The sequence below is a fragment of the Triturus cristatus genome, chromosome 3_1 (assembly GCF_964204655.1).
Source record: "Triturus cristatus chromosome 3_1, aTriCri1.1, whole genome shotgun sequence".
Classification (NCBI taxonomy): Eukaryota; Metazoa; Chordata; class Amphibia; order Caudata; family Salamandridae; genus Triturus; species Triturus cristatus.
This window is the reverse complement of record NC_140583.1, coordinates 128,921,618-128,936,919: the sequence shown is the minus strand read 5'-3', so window position 1 is coordinate 128,936,919 and position 15,302 is coordinate 128,921,618. Positions and strand designations below refer to the sequence as shown.

General features: G+C 44.5%; 1 protein-coding gene across 2 annotated transcripts in view; it reads left to right on the top strand.

Moving 5' to 3' along the window:
* LOC146859819 (uncharacterized) overlaps positions 1–3,880 on the top strand; it is a 518,852-nt gene extending 514,972 nt beyond the window's left edge. For both annotated transcript variants that reach the window (XM_085643565.1, XM_085643566.1), the window contains 3 exons: positions 2,368–2,502; positions 3,054–3,174; positions 3,304–3,880. In XM_085643565.1, the coding sequence (XP_085499691.1) occupies positions 2,368–2,502; positions 3,054–3,174; positions 3,304–3,462 (415 nt within the window). In that variant the 3' untranslated portion in view covers positions 3,463–3,880. The remainder of the gene's footprint in view (positions 1–2,367; positions 2,503–3,053; positions 3,175–3,303) is intronic.
* Positions 3,881–15,302: the final 11,422 nt, after the last annotated feature.

The following is a 15,302-nucleotide window of genomic DNA, read 5'->3' as shown; positions in this document are numbered from 1 at the left end:
ACCCGTTGGGGAAGGCGGTTGCAATGTCTGGTGCGGAGCTGGCGTTGGTCTAGGTCTCTGTGGGGAGGGCAACGTCGGACGAGAGGGTGTTGAGGTCCCAGATTTCTAGGTCATGTCTGTGTAGGGAGCATACGTTGAGGATGCAGCTCAGGGGTTTGGCGTCCCGTGTGTTGGTGGTAGCAGTGGGGGTCCGGAGGTGGGTGAAGGTGCAGTGTCAGTGTCGGCAGAAGACCTGGCCTTGGGTGGTGTTTGTCGTCGACAGCTGGCAGTTGTTTCTTCAGGGGTTGAGGGCGTTGAGGGTTGCTGAGTCGTAGCGCTGAGTGGTCAGAGGACCAGGGTCCCTGCGCTGGTCTCAGTCAGGTCGCAGACGGGCACAGAATTCTTGCCTTTGGCTCATCTTTAGCGCGCCAGCAGCGCATCAGTGCAGCAGCCGCCATTAAGTAGGGGTCGGGGGAGGGAGAATAGCTTGGAGGTGGGAGCGGGAACAGTCGGGGGGGGCTGCAGGGGCAGCAGCAGCTGGAAAAACTGAGCGAAAGGCAAAACGGGGAGAAAAGCAAAATGAAAGGGGTGAAAATAAGACAGTGAAGAAAGGCACAAGAAGAAAGGAAATGAGATGAAAATAAAAAACAGTGAAAGCAGCAGATCTAAAACGGCAGAGGCAAAAAAAGAGGCAGCAGACAGAGGCACAAATAGACAAAATGCAAAAGTAGCAGACAGTCATGGTACAGATAGACAAAAAGAAGAGACAAACAGAAGACAATCAAAAAGGCTGGTAGAGCGAACCAGCAGAACTGCAAGGCTCTCCCACTGGACCACCAGGGATGAGGCACAGGCAGGAGCCTACGGATGGAGGAGGGCCTGGAACACCTACCTGCAAGCAGGGAGGCGTGGGGGTTCAGTGGCGCAAAGATGGAGCTGCGTGAGGAGAAAGCAGATTCCATGACCAGGAGGTCAGAGGTTTCAAACAAGTCAAGATTTTCACCTACGAAGAATAGCCACATTCTGACTGTAGAGAGATCTGGTTTTCATGCCCAATTCTGCTGCCCAGCAGCAACTTCCTTGTACCTGATTAGGTTTTTTTTAATCCAGCTGTTGAGGCAAGGGTTGAATAGCTTTCCATCCAACCCTACTACAGAAAAACTTGAAGCAGTGTTTCAGACATGTATGTAAATGAAGGCTTGTTGGAGACAAATATTGCAGCACCATGTTCACCCGGAAAGGTCCTAACTAAATATCAGAATAAGAACAAATGTTTTTACTTTTGCCACTGGGCCCCTGAACATCACCTTACCATCTTTTATGACTATTAAGATGTGTTTTTTGTTTTTACCTAATTATTCACGACTCCTCTAATTATTTACGAATCCTCTAACTGATTGGTCATACTGGGGGATACCAGAAAGAATTCTGTCTTAGGTTACGAAGCCTATCTTACCAACCCTGAAGACATTTTCCCTAAACGAAATTAGGTATTTAGAAAATATTGACTGGATTATGAATTGGCATCCTCTTAATCGAGTTCTAGTTTTTCTTGCCTCTTTAAGGCACACGTCTTTGCAGCCTATTATATCTTTTGACATTGAACATATAATACTGATAAAAATCGCAAGTACCTCAGCAAAAGATAGGTGGACTTAAGGCTCGTTCTTTTAGAGATCCATATTTTATTTTCCATAATCGTGAGTCGCTACAGCGTTTGACCCCCTCTGTTATCCCAACGTTTGTACCTAGTCTTCCCCACTCTTTAGGGGCTGGAGAGAGGACAATCATTAATACTACATAGGATTGTGAGCTAGGCAAATTTGTCTTATGATTCTACGATGGTGATGAATGGAGAAGAAAAGAGAGTAATTTGAAGGAATGGCAGGATTTACAGTATTGTATATTTAGATACCCCGATGTTACTAGATCTAACCTGCTATAAAACATAGTTTTGAATAACTTTACTAACAAATACATTACACATCAATGCTTCAGCTTAAACATTACCCGGGAATTGACCAACGCTATATATTGATATGTGCATTCATAGCATTATCAGTATGCAAATGATCAAAAACTGGAAGGCTAGTAGAACAGCTCTGCAAATTATGTTTATGCTCATAAGTGCGTATTGTATTCTGCTTGTTGAAGTTACTAATCCATGTAGAGCTCCATTAATACTGCATCCTTCAGTGCCGGGCATAATTAGTGCCGCTTATGTGGGTAAAACTGATCCTAACCAGAATCTTCATGAAATCACAAATGTGGGCACTTTTGGGGTGTGCGGTGCCAATCTGCATGTTGTAAAGCACACTTCAGTTTCAGAGAACAGTCAAACAGTTGTTTGTTGCTGAATAATCAGTGTTATGTTTGTTCTTACTCTAGACTTGTAGAGATTGAACAACATTATGAATCCTCTCAACAAGAAGTGTCCCAGCTGGCTGAGAAACTAGAGGAGGAGAAAACCAGAAGAGAGGCCGCAGAAGAGGCTCTCCTCCTAGCCGAACAACAAGATGAACGGTTGGCTCTTGCTAAATACCTGTCTAGCTTGCCTTTGCCAGCAGAAATAGTAGACAGTGTCTTGGTTGAAAGAAGTCATTGGTCTCTGAAGGGAATGCTTTTGTTGAAATCATTTTAGGAGATAGTTATTTCATTTTTATATAGCACATCCTTTCCCCTGGGGTGTTGGTACTTTTTACAGATAGCCATCAAGAAATTATGATCTCTAAATACAGAGAACATGATAAAGATATGGGAAGGATTCCAGAGATGGTGCAGTCAATGTGAACAGTTCAGTCACAGCAGAGTCGACTTGAACTTCTTTAGGTCTAAGTATTTTGACACCACCTGATATTTTTAGGGAGGAACTGATGTAGGTGAAGTTGAAGGGACATGAAGATGAGGGAGGCAAGGTTAAATTTGATTCTGGCCTCCAGAGTTAGCAAGTGAAGTTCTAGGCGAATGAACCAAAGAGGTTGAATAAAAAGTTGGGAAAGTTTCCAGCATGCAATGATATGCCATTTAAAATATTCAGAAATATTCAATCCTAATTTCTTGGATCCATTTCTTAGACATGGTGAACATGGCTTTCGTCATGTGACTAGAGATTACGAATATGCTGTCCAGATGGAATCTGAGGATGAACGGGAAGCTTTGATAATTGATCCCAGAGAGCATGTTGTGGTCCGCAAGGTATGTATACGACGTCGGAAATTATAGTACCCATCATTACATGTTTCAGAATATAGTTTGTATTGAGTTCGATGGCATGCATCCAGTCCTCCAGCAGATCTCATACAATGTTTTGTTTCTTTCTTTCAGGTCAAAGGGGGAGCCCTTTCAGTAAGAAGATGGCTGAGAGGGCGAAGCATATACTGCTCCAAGTTGTTGACATCAAGAACGAAATCGCGTTATTTCTTCCTTACCTACTTATTGACACTACATATAGTTGTTTTTATGTGCTTGTCTGGTGTTATATAAATGCATTTTTATTTATGAGCAACTCAGTTTATTTTCGAGATATCTGTGTGCCACAAGACTTTCAACATGCTGCTGTTAGGATTGCACTGGATTTAAATGTATATATTTTCACTAAAGCATGTGCTTTGGGAGCCTATGGTCACTTATGTATATTGTGGTGGTCCCAAATTTAAAAAGAATGTATGTATAAAATATTATATTTGTTAAAGAGAAGATATTTTCCTTGTAAAGAAATTGGTTGGAAGTATATATTGGTACCTAATAAGCGGGCTGTAAATTGCGGTTTTTTTCTATATAAATTTTATTTTGAAGCTTTAAAAGTATATCCATTTTTGGAGAATATTCACTAGTGACTGTCATCCATTTCCTGATTGTATCCGGAAACTCTAAAGAGTGCAATAAAGAAAAAAATAAGCTACTTACTTTGTTTTCATTAAAATAAAAATGTAAAGTTCCAATTTGAACTTGTGTATGATATGCAAACATTTTAGAACTGTCTCCTGTTGAGAGCTGACTTTGAAAGTGATGCAGATATTTAATACTTGAACTCTATTGTGAGTAGTGGTACTAACGTATCTTGGTGTGATAAAATTTATAGGTGACATGCTAACATTCGTAGAGTTCAGGAATGCATCAGAATAGGTGCAGCTGCTTTGTATGTCTCATTGTGACGTGCAAGGCACTCAAGGAAGATGTTTATTTGGTCTTGGATGAGGTGGCTCAGCACTAAAGGATCTCTAAAATAAGGAACCTGCTTGTTTTTGTAGTTGGAGAATAGCAATTACAAGTAGACTCCCTTCCCTCAGCTGAGGTGGAAAAGCATAACTACAGATCTGTTTCCTCACATATAATCCAGATTTGTTTTTAAACTACTAATCTAGACTAAAGTAAAAGGGGATCCAGTAACTGCTCTAGTTTCCAAAATCCCGTAAAACTGGAACCGAATGTGCTTCTTACAGATCAATTGTTCTGCTGATTTCAGTCTGCTAAATTTCTGAGGTTCAAACCAGATTTTCCTTGGTGGGTCACTAGTGGCCAATACTCATTACCTAATAGAGGCCTCTCACTAGGCTATGACCACACACCTTCCAATAAAAACAATACACTACTATTGTGGCTAAACCTATTATAGAGACAAGAACAGATCAAACCAGTGACCATACGAAGACCGCATTGATAGCACAGTGACTTCATACTATCAAAGTTCTTTAACTATTTCTGTACGGGCGATAAGCCCAGCCACACAAGTAAATACCTTTTGTATCCTGGATTACCCTGGGTGTATAGTTTTTAGGCATGTTTGGTAGGTTTAATTGGTTTCAGGGCATTCCTGGGCCCAAATAGTGCAGTCAGACCCTGCATAAAGTCATGAATGACTGCTGTTGGGTGCAGTGTCAAACCTTTTTTCTCCCAGAGAGAGAAAAAAACCACTGCAATTGTAGTTAGAAGATGTGTGAGGATGATAAATGGCATGGCAGCCTCTTTAGGCTTAGGGAGACTTGTGTCTTTCGAGTGCCGTTAGCTCACTCAGTACTATGCAGTGGAAGGAATTGGATATAGCGCACTAAGTCGGGGTGCCTGAGTATATCCTAGGGCCCAGTCCTTGTACAGTGTGTACATAATCTACAGTTGAAAACTGAAGTAAAAATTATTTGGTAAGCTCTCCAAAGTTCAGACAAACTAAGGACCTTGGAGATTGTCAGGCAGGTTCCTCTATCAACAAGTTATATGCAGTGCATTGACAGTAATGCGCTTGTAATACAGTTGATGGATGATGAAGGTGCCAAGCTGGTCACATATATGACTAATGTGCATCTATTTATTGGAATCCGTGAAGACATAGTGGCTTACAACGAATATAGAAAGTAAAACAGGTATGGATTAGAAAGCTTGTCCAACTTTCTTGGAAAAATTTCGAAAATTTGCATATGCAAGTCAACAACGGGCCATAGGAGGTATGGTATACATCCATGCGCGTCCATTTAAAGTCACATACTGACTCAATCCGACTGCTTCACGTCGGTCACTGAATTTCACTTTTGTGTTTAAAGTGAATCAAGTTGGAATGCTCGGGCCTGGCTGAGATGTAGACTTGGAACAGTAGTAACCATTCTTCTGCCTCTCTCCTCGTAGAGCACAAACACTGCTTCTGCGATATGGTTATCTGTTCTACGAATTCAGTCTACAAAGTGCTGATCCTACAGCTTTTGATGGATTTGGTGAATCTGAAACTACTACTTCCATTCCCGTAAGACTAACAATAACAGCAAGCTCAAAGTCAAGGAAGGAGACATCAGTCGTCCTATGATAGTCAGATGATAAACTACATATGCATTGTACATTACCAAATAGATCCGGTGAAAGCCAGCTTCTTGTACCATATGCATTATTTTACATCATATGATTGAAGAAGCTGGTCAATTCTGTCGACCTCACCCTTACACTTGTTAAAATCAGTAGGTCTTCTGCCAACTGACCCCAAACCGTAACCTGAAATGTGCAGTCATCATGAATTTTAGTTAGCATATGTACTTCCTACCCCTCTGAGAAGTTCACTGCCAGTAGATTGCATTGCTCTGACCTTTTATGCACATCTCACAAACAAGTTCCTAAAAGAATCCTCTGTGATGCCTTCGAATTGTAGCACTAGCCGCAGTGCCAATGGTGTAGAGTTTGCTGAACACCTGTGCAAAAATTGTCCATATAAACATGACCATTATACAAGAGTTCGGGCAAGATATCATTCAATCTTTTCCTGATGTGGTAGGGGCAACCTGCAAGATGTATACAGATGTCCTTCCTTTTATACACTTTAAGGCTGTATGCATAACCAGTGGAGCTTTTGTATAACATGAACAGCTTGGTGGCATAAGAGCTGCCTTGCTTGGTTTATTCGGCCTGTACAAATTCAAACACTAGTGGACAACTATATTCTTCCCTGGAGTTTAACACTCATGAAACTTCCAGTGTAATCTTACACAACAGTCCAGATTTGGAACAACCTGTCATGTTCTTGTTTGTCTTGTGGCAATGCTGCAGAGCAGGGGCAGCTCCTCCGCTAAGGTGGGGACCGTCGCCCCACTGTCTTTTAGCACGACAAAAAAGGAAAAATGAAATGATAACGCAATGTTATTATCATTTTATTTTTCTGTTCTCTGACAGTTTTGTGGGGCGGGGCTAGGCTGCGCAGGGGAGAGCAGTGGTGGTACCTTCCTAAGTGCACATGAATGTTTGGCAGGCCCTCTGGGGTCAGCCAAACATTAATGTGCACTTTGCATGTTCACCATCCAGGCTGCATTACAGCCTGGGTGCAGAACATGCCCAGGCTCCTATGCCCATCTCATCGCCGAACCATGGCGCTCAGACCAATCACAATGGTGCATGCAGCGTTGTGAATGGCTTAGGGGAGCATATCCTGCTTCCTGTTTGAACAGAAGTCAGGAAGAGTATGGAGAGGACGGAAAAGAGGTGGCGGCCCTCGGCATGCAAGTGATTTTTTTTTTCTCTCAACCTTCCTCTCTCCCCGTCCCACTACTATTTCAGGGGTGCAGCTGTGACTGGCGCTCATACAGCTGTATCAAAAAGATCTCTGCTTATACAGATGTGAATCTGGGTATTGCCCAAATCGTACCTGTAGACCAGTAATAGAGTACTGTAGATTTGCACAATATTACCATTTCAAAACTAAAATGGGTGGTATACATTGTCTCTTTTCTTGTGGGGGGACAATATCACCAGGACTGTCGGTCCCCCACCCCCTCCCCCCCCCCAAGGCAATGGAACATCCTTAAATTAATATATATATGTATCTCCCTGATGTGTGTCAGGTCCTATGCTTGAGAGGGAGTCTTCTGGCGAGGAGATTTTCAGATACAGCTGGGTGTCATCCACGTACAGGTGATAAAGAATGTTCGCTGATTTCAGTGCGTTCGCCAAAGGCTCCATTAGGAGGTTGAAAAGAATGGGTGATAGGGCAGATCCCTGAGGAACACCAAGGGTGACCATAGAGGGTTACGAGAGTGAATTCTTCATCTTGATTCTTTGAGTTCTGTTATTCAAGAAGGAGGAGAACCATTGCAACACTGTGCCCGAGAGACCCATCCTTCGTTCCAATAGGGACAGAAGGTTGTCATGCTTGACCGTATCGAAGACGGAGGACAGATCAAGAAGTATCAATAGGCATGATTCATTGCGGTCAAGCATTTTTAGTATGTCATCCATAATATGTGTGAGTGCAGATTCTGTGCTGTGTCCTTGGCGGAAGCCCGATTGGTGACTGTCTAAGAGGTTGTAATTCTCAATGTGATTGCATAATTGAATTTGTACACATTTATCCAATAGTTCCGCCAAAGTGGGGATGTTGGTTATAGGACGGTAATTGTTTAGATCAGATGGAGTGGCGTCAACTTTCTTTAGAATAGGTGTGACCTGCCCTATTTTAAGGCAGTCCGGAATGACACCTTGACTCAGGGAGGCTTTTACAATTTTAGCCCATAGTGGTAGGATAGATGTTTTTAACGTTTTGAACAGGGCAGGAGGCAGGGGTCAGAGAAATGATTGGAGGGGTTGATTGCTTGAAGAGTGTTGTCGATAATTTGTTGAGAGATTGGCGAGAAGGTGTGCCATGAGGCATTGTTTTTTGTGAATAGATCGCCACAGTTAGAATCTTGGACCATAGTTTGCGATAGCGCCATCCTGGATTGTATGTCAAGCTCGATGGTCTTAGTCTTTTCGTGGAAGTAATTGGCAAGCACGTCACAGGTAGGTGTGGCCAGGTCGTTTAATTCCCTAGAGTTAGTTGTATTGCATGATTGATGCTTGATGATTTCAAAGAGTTTTGTTGGCCAGTTGATAGCTTGGTTCAGCTGAGTTCTGAAAAAGTCTGCCTTTGCCTTAAGAATCTTCCTATTGTAAGAATTCCTTAACCTTCTAAGGTGCTCAAGGTTATCAGTGGTAGGAGCCGATTTCCATAGACGCTCTGCAACTCTTAGATGTCTACGCTCCGAGTTCAGGCCCTCATTGAACCAAGGTTTGGAAATCTTAGAGGAGACTTTTTTTCCTGGAGGTGCGCTGTAGAGTCCAGGATTTCGAGTAACGTGGCATTGTAGAAGATTGTGAGGTCATGTACATCAGTCATGTCCATCATGTGGGTCAGAGCGGAGTTACAACGGTTTACCAAGGTGATGGGGTTGATATTTTGTAAGCTCCTTTTCCATTGCCTTGTTTTTGAGGGTTGGCCCCTTTTTTGAGTAGCTTCGTTATTGATGGAGAAGAGGATGCAATAATGATCAGACCAATCGCATGGGGTGATGGATTCTAGTAGGACGATGTTTGATTTTGCAATGATGATGTCCAATGTCTCTCCCTTGTTATGAGTTGGGCTGTCAAAGAATTGAGATAGCTTCTGTTCTGACAGAAACTCTTTAAGACAGCCTACATTATGATCGTGTGTCTTGTTCCAGTGGAGTTAAAGTCACCCAAGAAAATATGAGGAACTTGTGAGTTGGCATTAGATGCCATGATCTCCGTTATCTCATTATTACAGGTCAAGTTATCGCCTGGGGGGTGGTAGAATATGTGTCGCTTGCTGGCCGTGCGCTTAGCATCAGAGATATTAATGCAAAGATAATCACAGGAGGATATCCCGATGGCGTCCGCTTGTTTGACTGATATTGAGTTATGATAAATGCAGGCTACCCCTCCCCCTAGTTTCCCGATTCTATCTAGTCGGTTTAGGTCATGGGAAGGAGGAACCAGTAAGTCGAGGATGGGTGAGGAGGAGCTATTTAACCAAATTTCTGTGAGGACCATAATGTCTAAATCATTCTCTAAAATGAGATTGACTATATCAGTAGTATGTTTGCTAGCAGATCTGCAATTAATGAGCCCACACTTCAACTTGTTAATAGAGTGGTTTAAGGTAATCTGTTCTAAGTTGATATTTGTGACGTTATCTCTATTTACAGATCTGTTGTTTAGAGTCGGTTCTCTGAGGGGATTGATTACAATGGTTTGAATAGTGTCACATTGGGACTTACAGTTGTCAGTATCCTGGGTTTGGTTATACTGACTAGTGTTCTCAGTGTGAGCCTTCGTGGGGATGGAGTTTCTGATTTGGAGACTGATTTGATTCACGGTGTCATTGGTGGCTCTGTAAGATAAGAAGTTTTTTAGTGATAGTAGAAAGGTTATGCATTTCGTCCTTGAGATGAGATAGGCCAGTGGCTAACTCATTAAGTTGAGTGATCCAGACTGAATTGGAAAAGTAGATAGGTGTGGGCGTATGATCAGTTATGGAGGGCGATCCGCCCGTAGAGTCATTATGCATAGTCTCCAAATGCTTGGGGATAGCTACATTAGGTATGGGTGTATGATCCGTTATAGAGGGCGATCTGCCAGTATGTTCTGATTGCAAAAACACGTTCTGTTGTTGGTTTTATTTCTTTTGAGTTTATTCTTCTAATAAAGTTGTGCATGATCCAGAACCATTGACTTTTAATCTTCATCAGTATATTTAATCATTTCCACTCTTGAATACTTAGTCCAGTTTTCAGGAGCAGCCTAAACAGAAAGCTTTACATTTCAAATATACCAAGTGAGTATCACAAGCTTCTGCTAGGACTTAAGTGAGCTGCGCGAGCACAAACAGAAATGTCCACGTCTGGTTTGTTTGTATAGTTGAGCAAAGTTACCAAGCTGGGAACCACCTTCCCATGGAGTGAGTCGGGCCTTGAGTTTCTCATAGCTGTAATGCCACAAATACCTGCTGAGACAAAGACATCTACAGGGAGCGGATTGAGATTGGATATTTATTGGGCCGTATTCACTTCTTCAGAGACCCGAGTTCAGGGACTTTCAGTAAAAGAAGTTAGCAGAACCAGTTGCATATTGTTGCAACACTGCTTTTTATAAGAGTCTACAAAAAGTGTCTTATATAAGAGAGCCCTCTGGGCCATTCTTGATCTTATTTCTCCTCCAAAGATAATGGCCTCATCTATGGAACATGGACTTAACTCGAGCACTCCTCGTTGTGGGAAGAAGTGTTAAATTATCACAGAGTGCCAAGGGCTGAAAGTGCGCTAGCCCTGAAACCAATACAGCACTTAACTAAACCTATACAAATACTAGTATGTGATGCATGCCTCCCTCAAAAACAGTTTTACACAAAACACTTTTCTTTAGAAGGTCTTTTTTTGTAGTCAAGTTGGTGAGGGCATCCTAACCGGTCTCACTAGCAGGCTGAGGCCTGAAGGTGCGCTAGCCCCGATACCCGTGGAGCACTTCACTAAACCTCTACAAAGACTGGTGTGTGATACATGCTTCCCTAAACAACAGTTTTTCACAAACACTTTTCCATAGAGAGTTTTTGTAGTTCAGTTGGTGAGGAATGTGGACTCTCAAAAAGCTCTTGTTAGTGGGCATTCATTCTTCACTAATTATTGGTCCCTAGGACGTATGTCTGTTCGCCACAATATAGAGGCCTTTCCATGGGGTGCAGGCTACCCATAAAATCCCAGCAACCATTGGTGGGTGAGGAGTCCCAAAGAGGGAAGGTTTTAGCTACAATGGATCGGACATCTTTCAATGAAATGTATTACATTACTCGTATTGCCCAATGGGTACATCACTTTGATGGGGAAATCAATGGTTTGCATCTCAACTTCATCATTTGATAAAAAAATAGTTTGGGCCAAATAACTTAAATCCTTGTGCCTCCAATGGTAAATATGTAGTCAGCACTTTATACTCCAAACAACATATCTTTGGTTCTGGCAATCGCTCACCTTCTGTATAATAAATAAATTGTAAGCTTCTGCAAATACATGGAGATATAGACCAAAAAACACATTGAAAAACTATTTTTTGTATACCATGTTATGTTTTTCTCACTCAAATGATTGGTAATACTAGTTACCCAATTGTGAGTAAATTTGCCCAGTGCAGGAACACCTGCATCCCAGAGTGGGCCAACTACACCTGATCTGGAAATGTTTTTATATATGAGCCAGTAGGTGCCACCTAAGGCATGTGTGGTGCAGAAAGTCAGGTGGGCTCAATGAACAAGAAAGTCAGCCTAGAGATGTTTTGAGGTATGTGACCTGCTAGAAGTTGACAGTGGCCATTGATTTAGTTTAAGCAGCACTGGTTCCTTTAAGCAGCACATGCTTTTTTAAAAATATATATATTTTAAGGGGATTAAAAAACAAACTTCCCATTTGGAAATGCAAACATGGGATGGTGCTTTGCTGTTCCTTGCATACCACCATTCCTGCCCTTGTAGCTAATCACACAGACACAATTGACAAACTCCCTAATTATTATTCATAAGAAGGCCTCTTTCAATTGTAGAATTTGCAATATGAGCTTATAGTACTTAAGCCACCTCAAAAAACAGTTCGCGAATAGTGGGTGTGCAGTTTGCACCCATCATTTGTGACATCTGTTAGTACAAGGTCCCTCCCTTCGTTTTTCACTATTTAGCCCTTCGATACCTTGGGATAACGTAGCCCAAAAATGTATCTAATACTTGGAGGCTGTCTGAAAAACCCAGGTATCGGAAGTAATGGAGTGGCATACTGGAACAATTCAGCTCCCTATAGAAGGTAGATGGGAAGAATAAACTAGAATTGGTCTTACCTTGATTAGGCGCAGGAATGCTTGGCTACTTGAAGCCTTGCTTGATGCCTCTGGCAGTGCTGATTCCACTTGAGTAGAAGGCGGCGTTGTGGGGGCTGCAGAAGAATTCCTGGTGACCCTGAAGGGACAATGATAAGCAAACTGATCTCTGAAGCGGAAGGAACTGCACCACCGATGGTCGCCAGTTGATGCAAAAAGGCATGGCCTATGGAACACTTACCTCATATTGGTATGAGTCTTATTCTGCGAGATGAACTCTAATATCTATTTGGAGAGGGATTTGATGAACTTCTCACTAAAGAGGTGGCAGTTGGTGGGGTCAGAAGTGAGCTCAGGTGACAGATTTGCCAATTTGGGGTCCAAGCCTAAAAGGATTGTTAGACGCCGGAGATCCCGCGTGCACCGTTGTTGTCAAGTGCGTGACCCAGACCCCCCCTGCTTCCACGTTAGACCTAAAAAGGACACCATCCGAGACAGCCCTTCTCACCCCCTTAGTAGCTTGACACGAGCAGCCAGGCTTATCTCCAAGGCACAAGTGTTCAGTATGTGCCACCACGCGCACAGCAATCCCAATGATGTCACCACAAATGGACTCCACACAAGTTTGTATAAAACGAGTATACTTTATATAGAAAGATATACAAAATGACCACACGATACAAATACAACATATACACAATGGGTAATATTGTTTCCAGTGGGTTAGGTGGTCCTAATCCCCAACCACCGCTTCTAACCAACAGTTACGCGGACTTTTAACCATTCTCAACAGGTTAGGTACGTCGTATCACTAGAATCACACGTTGCAAAATAAAAGGAATACTGCCCTACTTAACAATGGGTTCCTGTACAATGCCACAGTGAAACAATGCAATGCGTAGCGTCACGATCATGTACTGAGTCAACACAAGATAATGCAACTCGGATCGCTACCAGCATGCCCTGTTCAACGAAGAAATACAGCAATGCGTCACACTGCAATTACGTACAGTGCGATAGGAAGACAATGCAATGCGTATCACGACCAGCATGCCCTGTGCAAGGAAGGAATAAGGCAATGCGTCCCAGTGCAATTCAGTATAGTGCAGTAATAACCAATGCAGTGCGCCACGCTATGATCCTGTATCCTGCAAGAGAAACATAACGTAGTGCTTGGCGCACTAACCCCTGAGTTCGTTAAGCACCACTAGTGTTAGACGTTGTCCAATAGTTCGATAGTTTGCAAATATGCAAAGTGTTATATATGTTTTGAGACGTTGTGCGACCAGTTGCCCCCCACACGGATCAACAATGACACCCAAGTTCCAATCCTGGGCCCTGGCCCCTGTACTGCTCCATCCGAGACCAGCACGTACCGAGATCTGGGCCGAAGCAACAGGCGCGCACAGCTGCCAGCAGCAAGAGGCCGAGAGAGTGTCCCTCCGAGCCCGCACCCCGCCACAGGCGATGATCCACTTTACCTGGGGGGGCGTGACCCCACTCTCCTCTCCTGCAGCAGCGGCTGGGCCTCACTCCAGAACCTTGTCACCATGGGCAAAGCACGCTCAGGCCAGTAGTTCAGATCCTGAGGAGCTGCCAATCCAGGCCACGAACGTTCAGCACAAACTCCTTCCACACAAAGCTGGTGCCATCCCACGTTGCCTTCAAGGGCTGATCACTTGGCCCTCCTCTCCAGCGCTGTTAGGACTTCTTCGCTCCCCGGTGCTCACTGCTCCCCGGTACTCCTCACCAGCACCTTCACTGGCACCTCCGACACGCACCCCCGTCACGTACGAGACTCACTCCTCCTCCGGCCTCCGATCACCAAGCGCACCTCACTATGCCTCGGCTGGCACCTTGACACACACCCTGCGCGTCCAAGTCTCGCTTTGTCTCCTGGTGCACACAATCTTCAGGCACTCTCCTATAGCGTCGCAACTGCACCCCCACATGCACCCTGCGTGCTGGAGACCCACCGCGTTTCTTGGTTCACTTGATGACCCAGGCGCGCTCCACTATCCCCCTGGTCGCACCACAACACGCACACTGCACGTCTGAATCTCACCTCTACTGGTGCACACGAGATACCAGGCGCTCTCCACTAAGGCCCTGGCTGCACCATCACACACCAACCCGCGTTTTGCAGACTCAGTCCTTAGTGCCCACGAGGTCCTGGCGCTTTTCACTAGCGCCTTGACTGCACTGCGACACGCACCCTCTGCGCGTCCCGAATCTCGGCTTTCTTCCACGATGCCCACAATCCACAAGCGCTCCAACACCTGTTGCTGCACCAAGACACACACCCTGCACGTCAGTCTTGATTCGCTCCGGGTGCCCACAATCACCTAAGGCACCCCTTCGGAGGTCTCAGGCTGCCACGACACGGTCCCACCACCGTGCCACTTGAGTCTTCCTGGAAAATTTTATGTTCCTGTTTTTCCGAACAGGGAGCCAGCTCACCTCAGCCCCTTGGGGTACAGAGCGCAGCACACAGCAAAGTCCTGCTCAGGAAGAAGGGGGCACACGACCCACTGCAGCGCCCCGTCAGTCTCTCCTCGGTCAAGAGCTACAAACTGCCCACAAGCCACAAATCACAAAGCAAGGGCCAAGTGTCTTCCGCAGCCTATTCAGCAACTCTTCCTGAGGCAGAGGTTTTCTTCCCGATCGCGGACAGGTCAAAGCCGCCAGAGACTCGACCAGTCCACGGCACTCCCAGCACTTCTCTGAACGATACCGAGACCGTTCTCAAATACATCATCAACATAACTGAAGTCTTGGGGTTACAGTTCTTCTAGTTATACCCCTCAATGTCTTTGAAGTTTCCTTGTGCTCCGGGGTCCCTGATCCCTCCCTAAATCAGTCTTGCGTTTCTCCCCCCCCAGTGTCGGCGTCCTTCCTTTGATACTGGGGGGCCAGGATCTTTAATCACGCAGAGGGAGATGGGTCTATTGTTTTATGGCTGTAAACGAGGCCACTTCACCTCGCAAAGCCTCTCCTTCTCCCCGCTCCAGGTGCAGGGCAGCCTGGTGCCGTCTCCACCCCTCCCCTGGGGCACGACCTCCCTCAGTCTTTCTCGCTTCTCCCAGATCCAGGCAGGCAATTCACATTTGCTGAGACACACAAAAAGGTTTAAAGCACAAACTCGGCCATTTTCTCAAACAGCGGCTTCTGGACACACAGCGACAAAACCATCTACCCAAAAAGATGCGTTACCACGCTGTGAG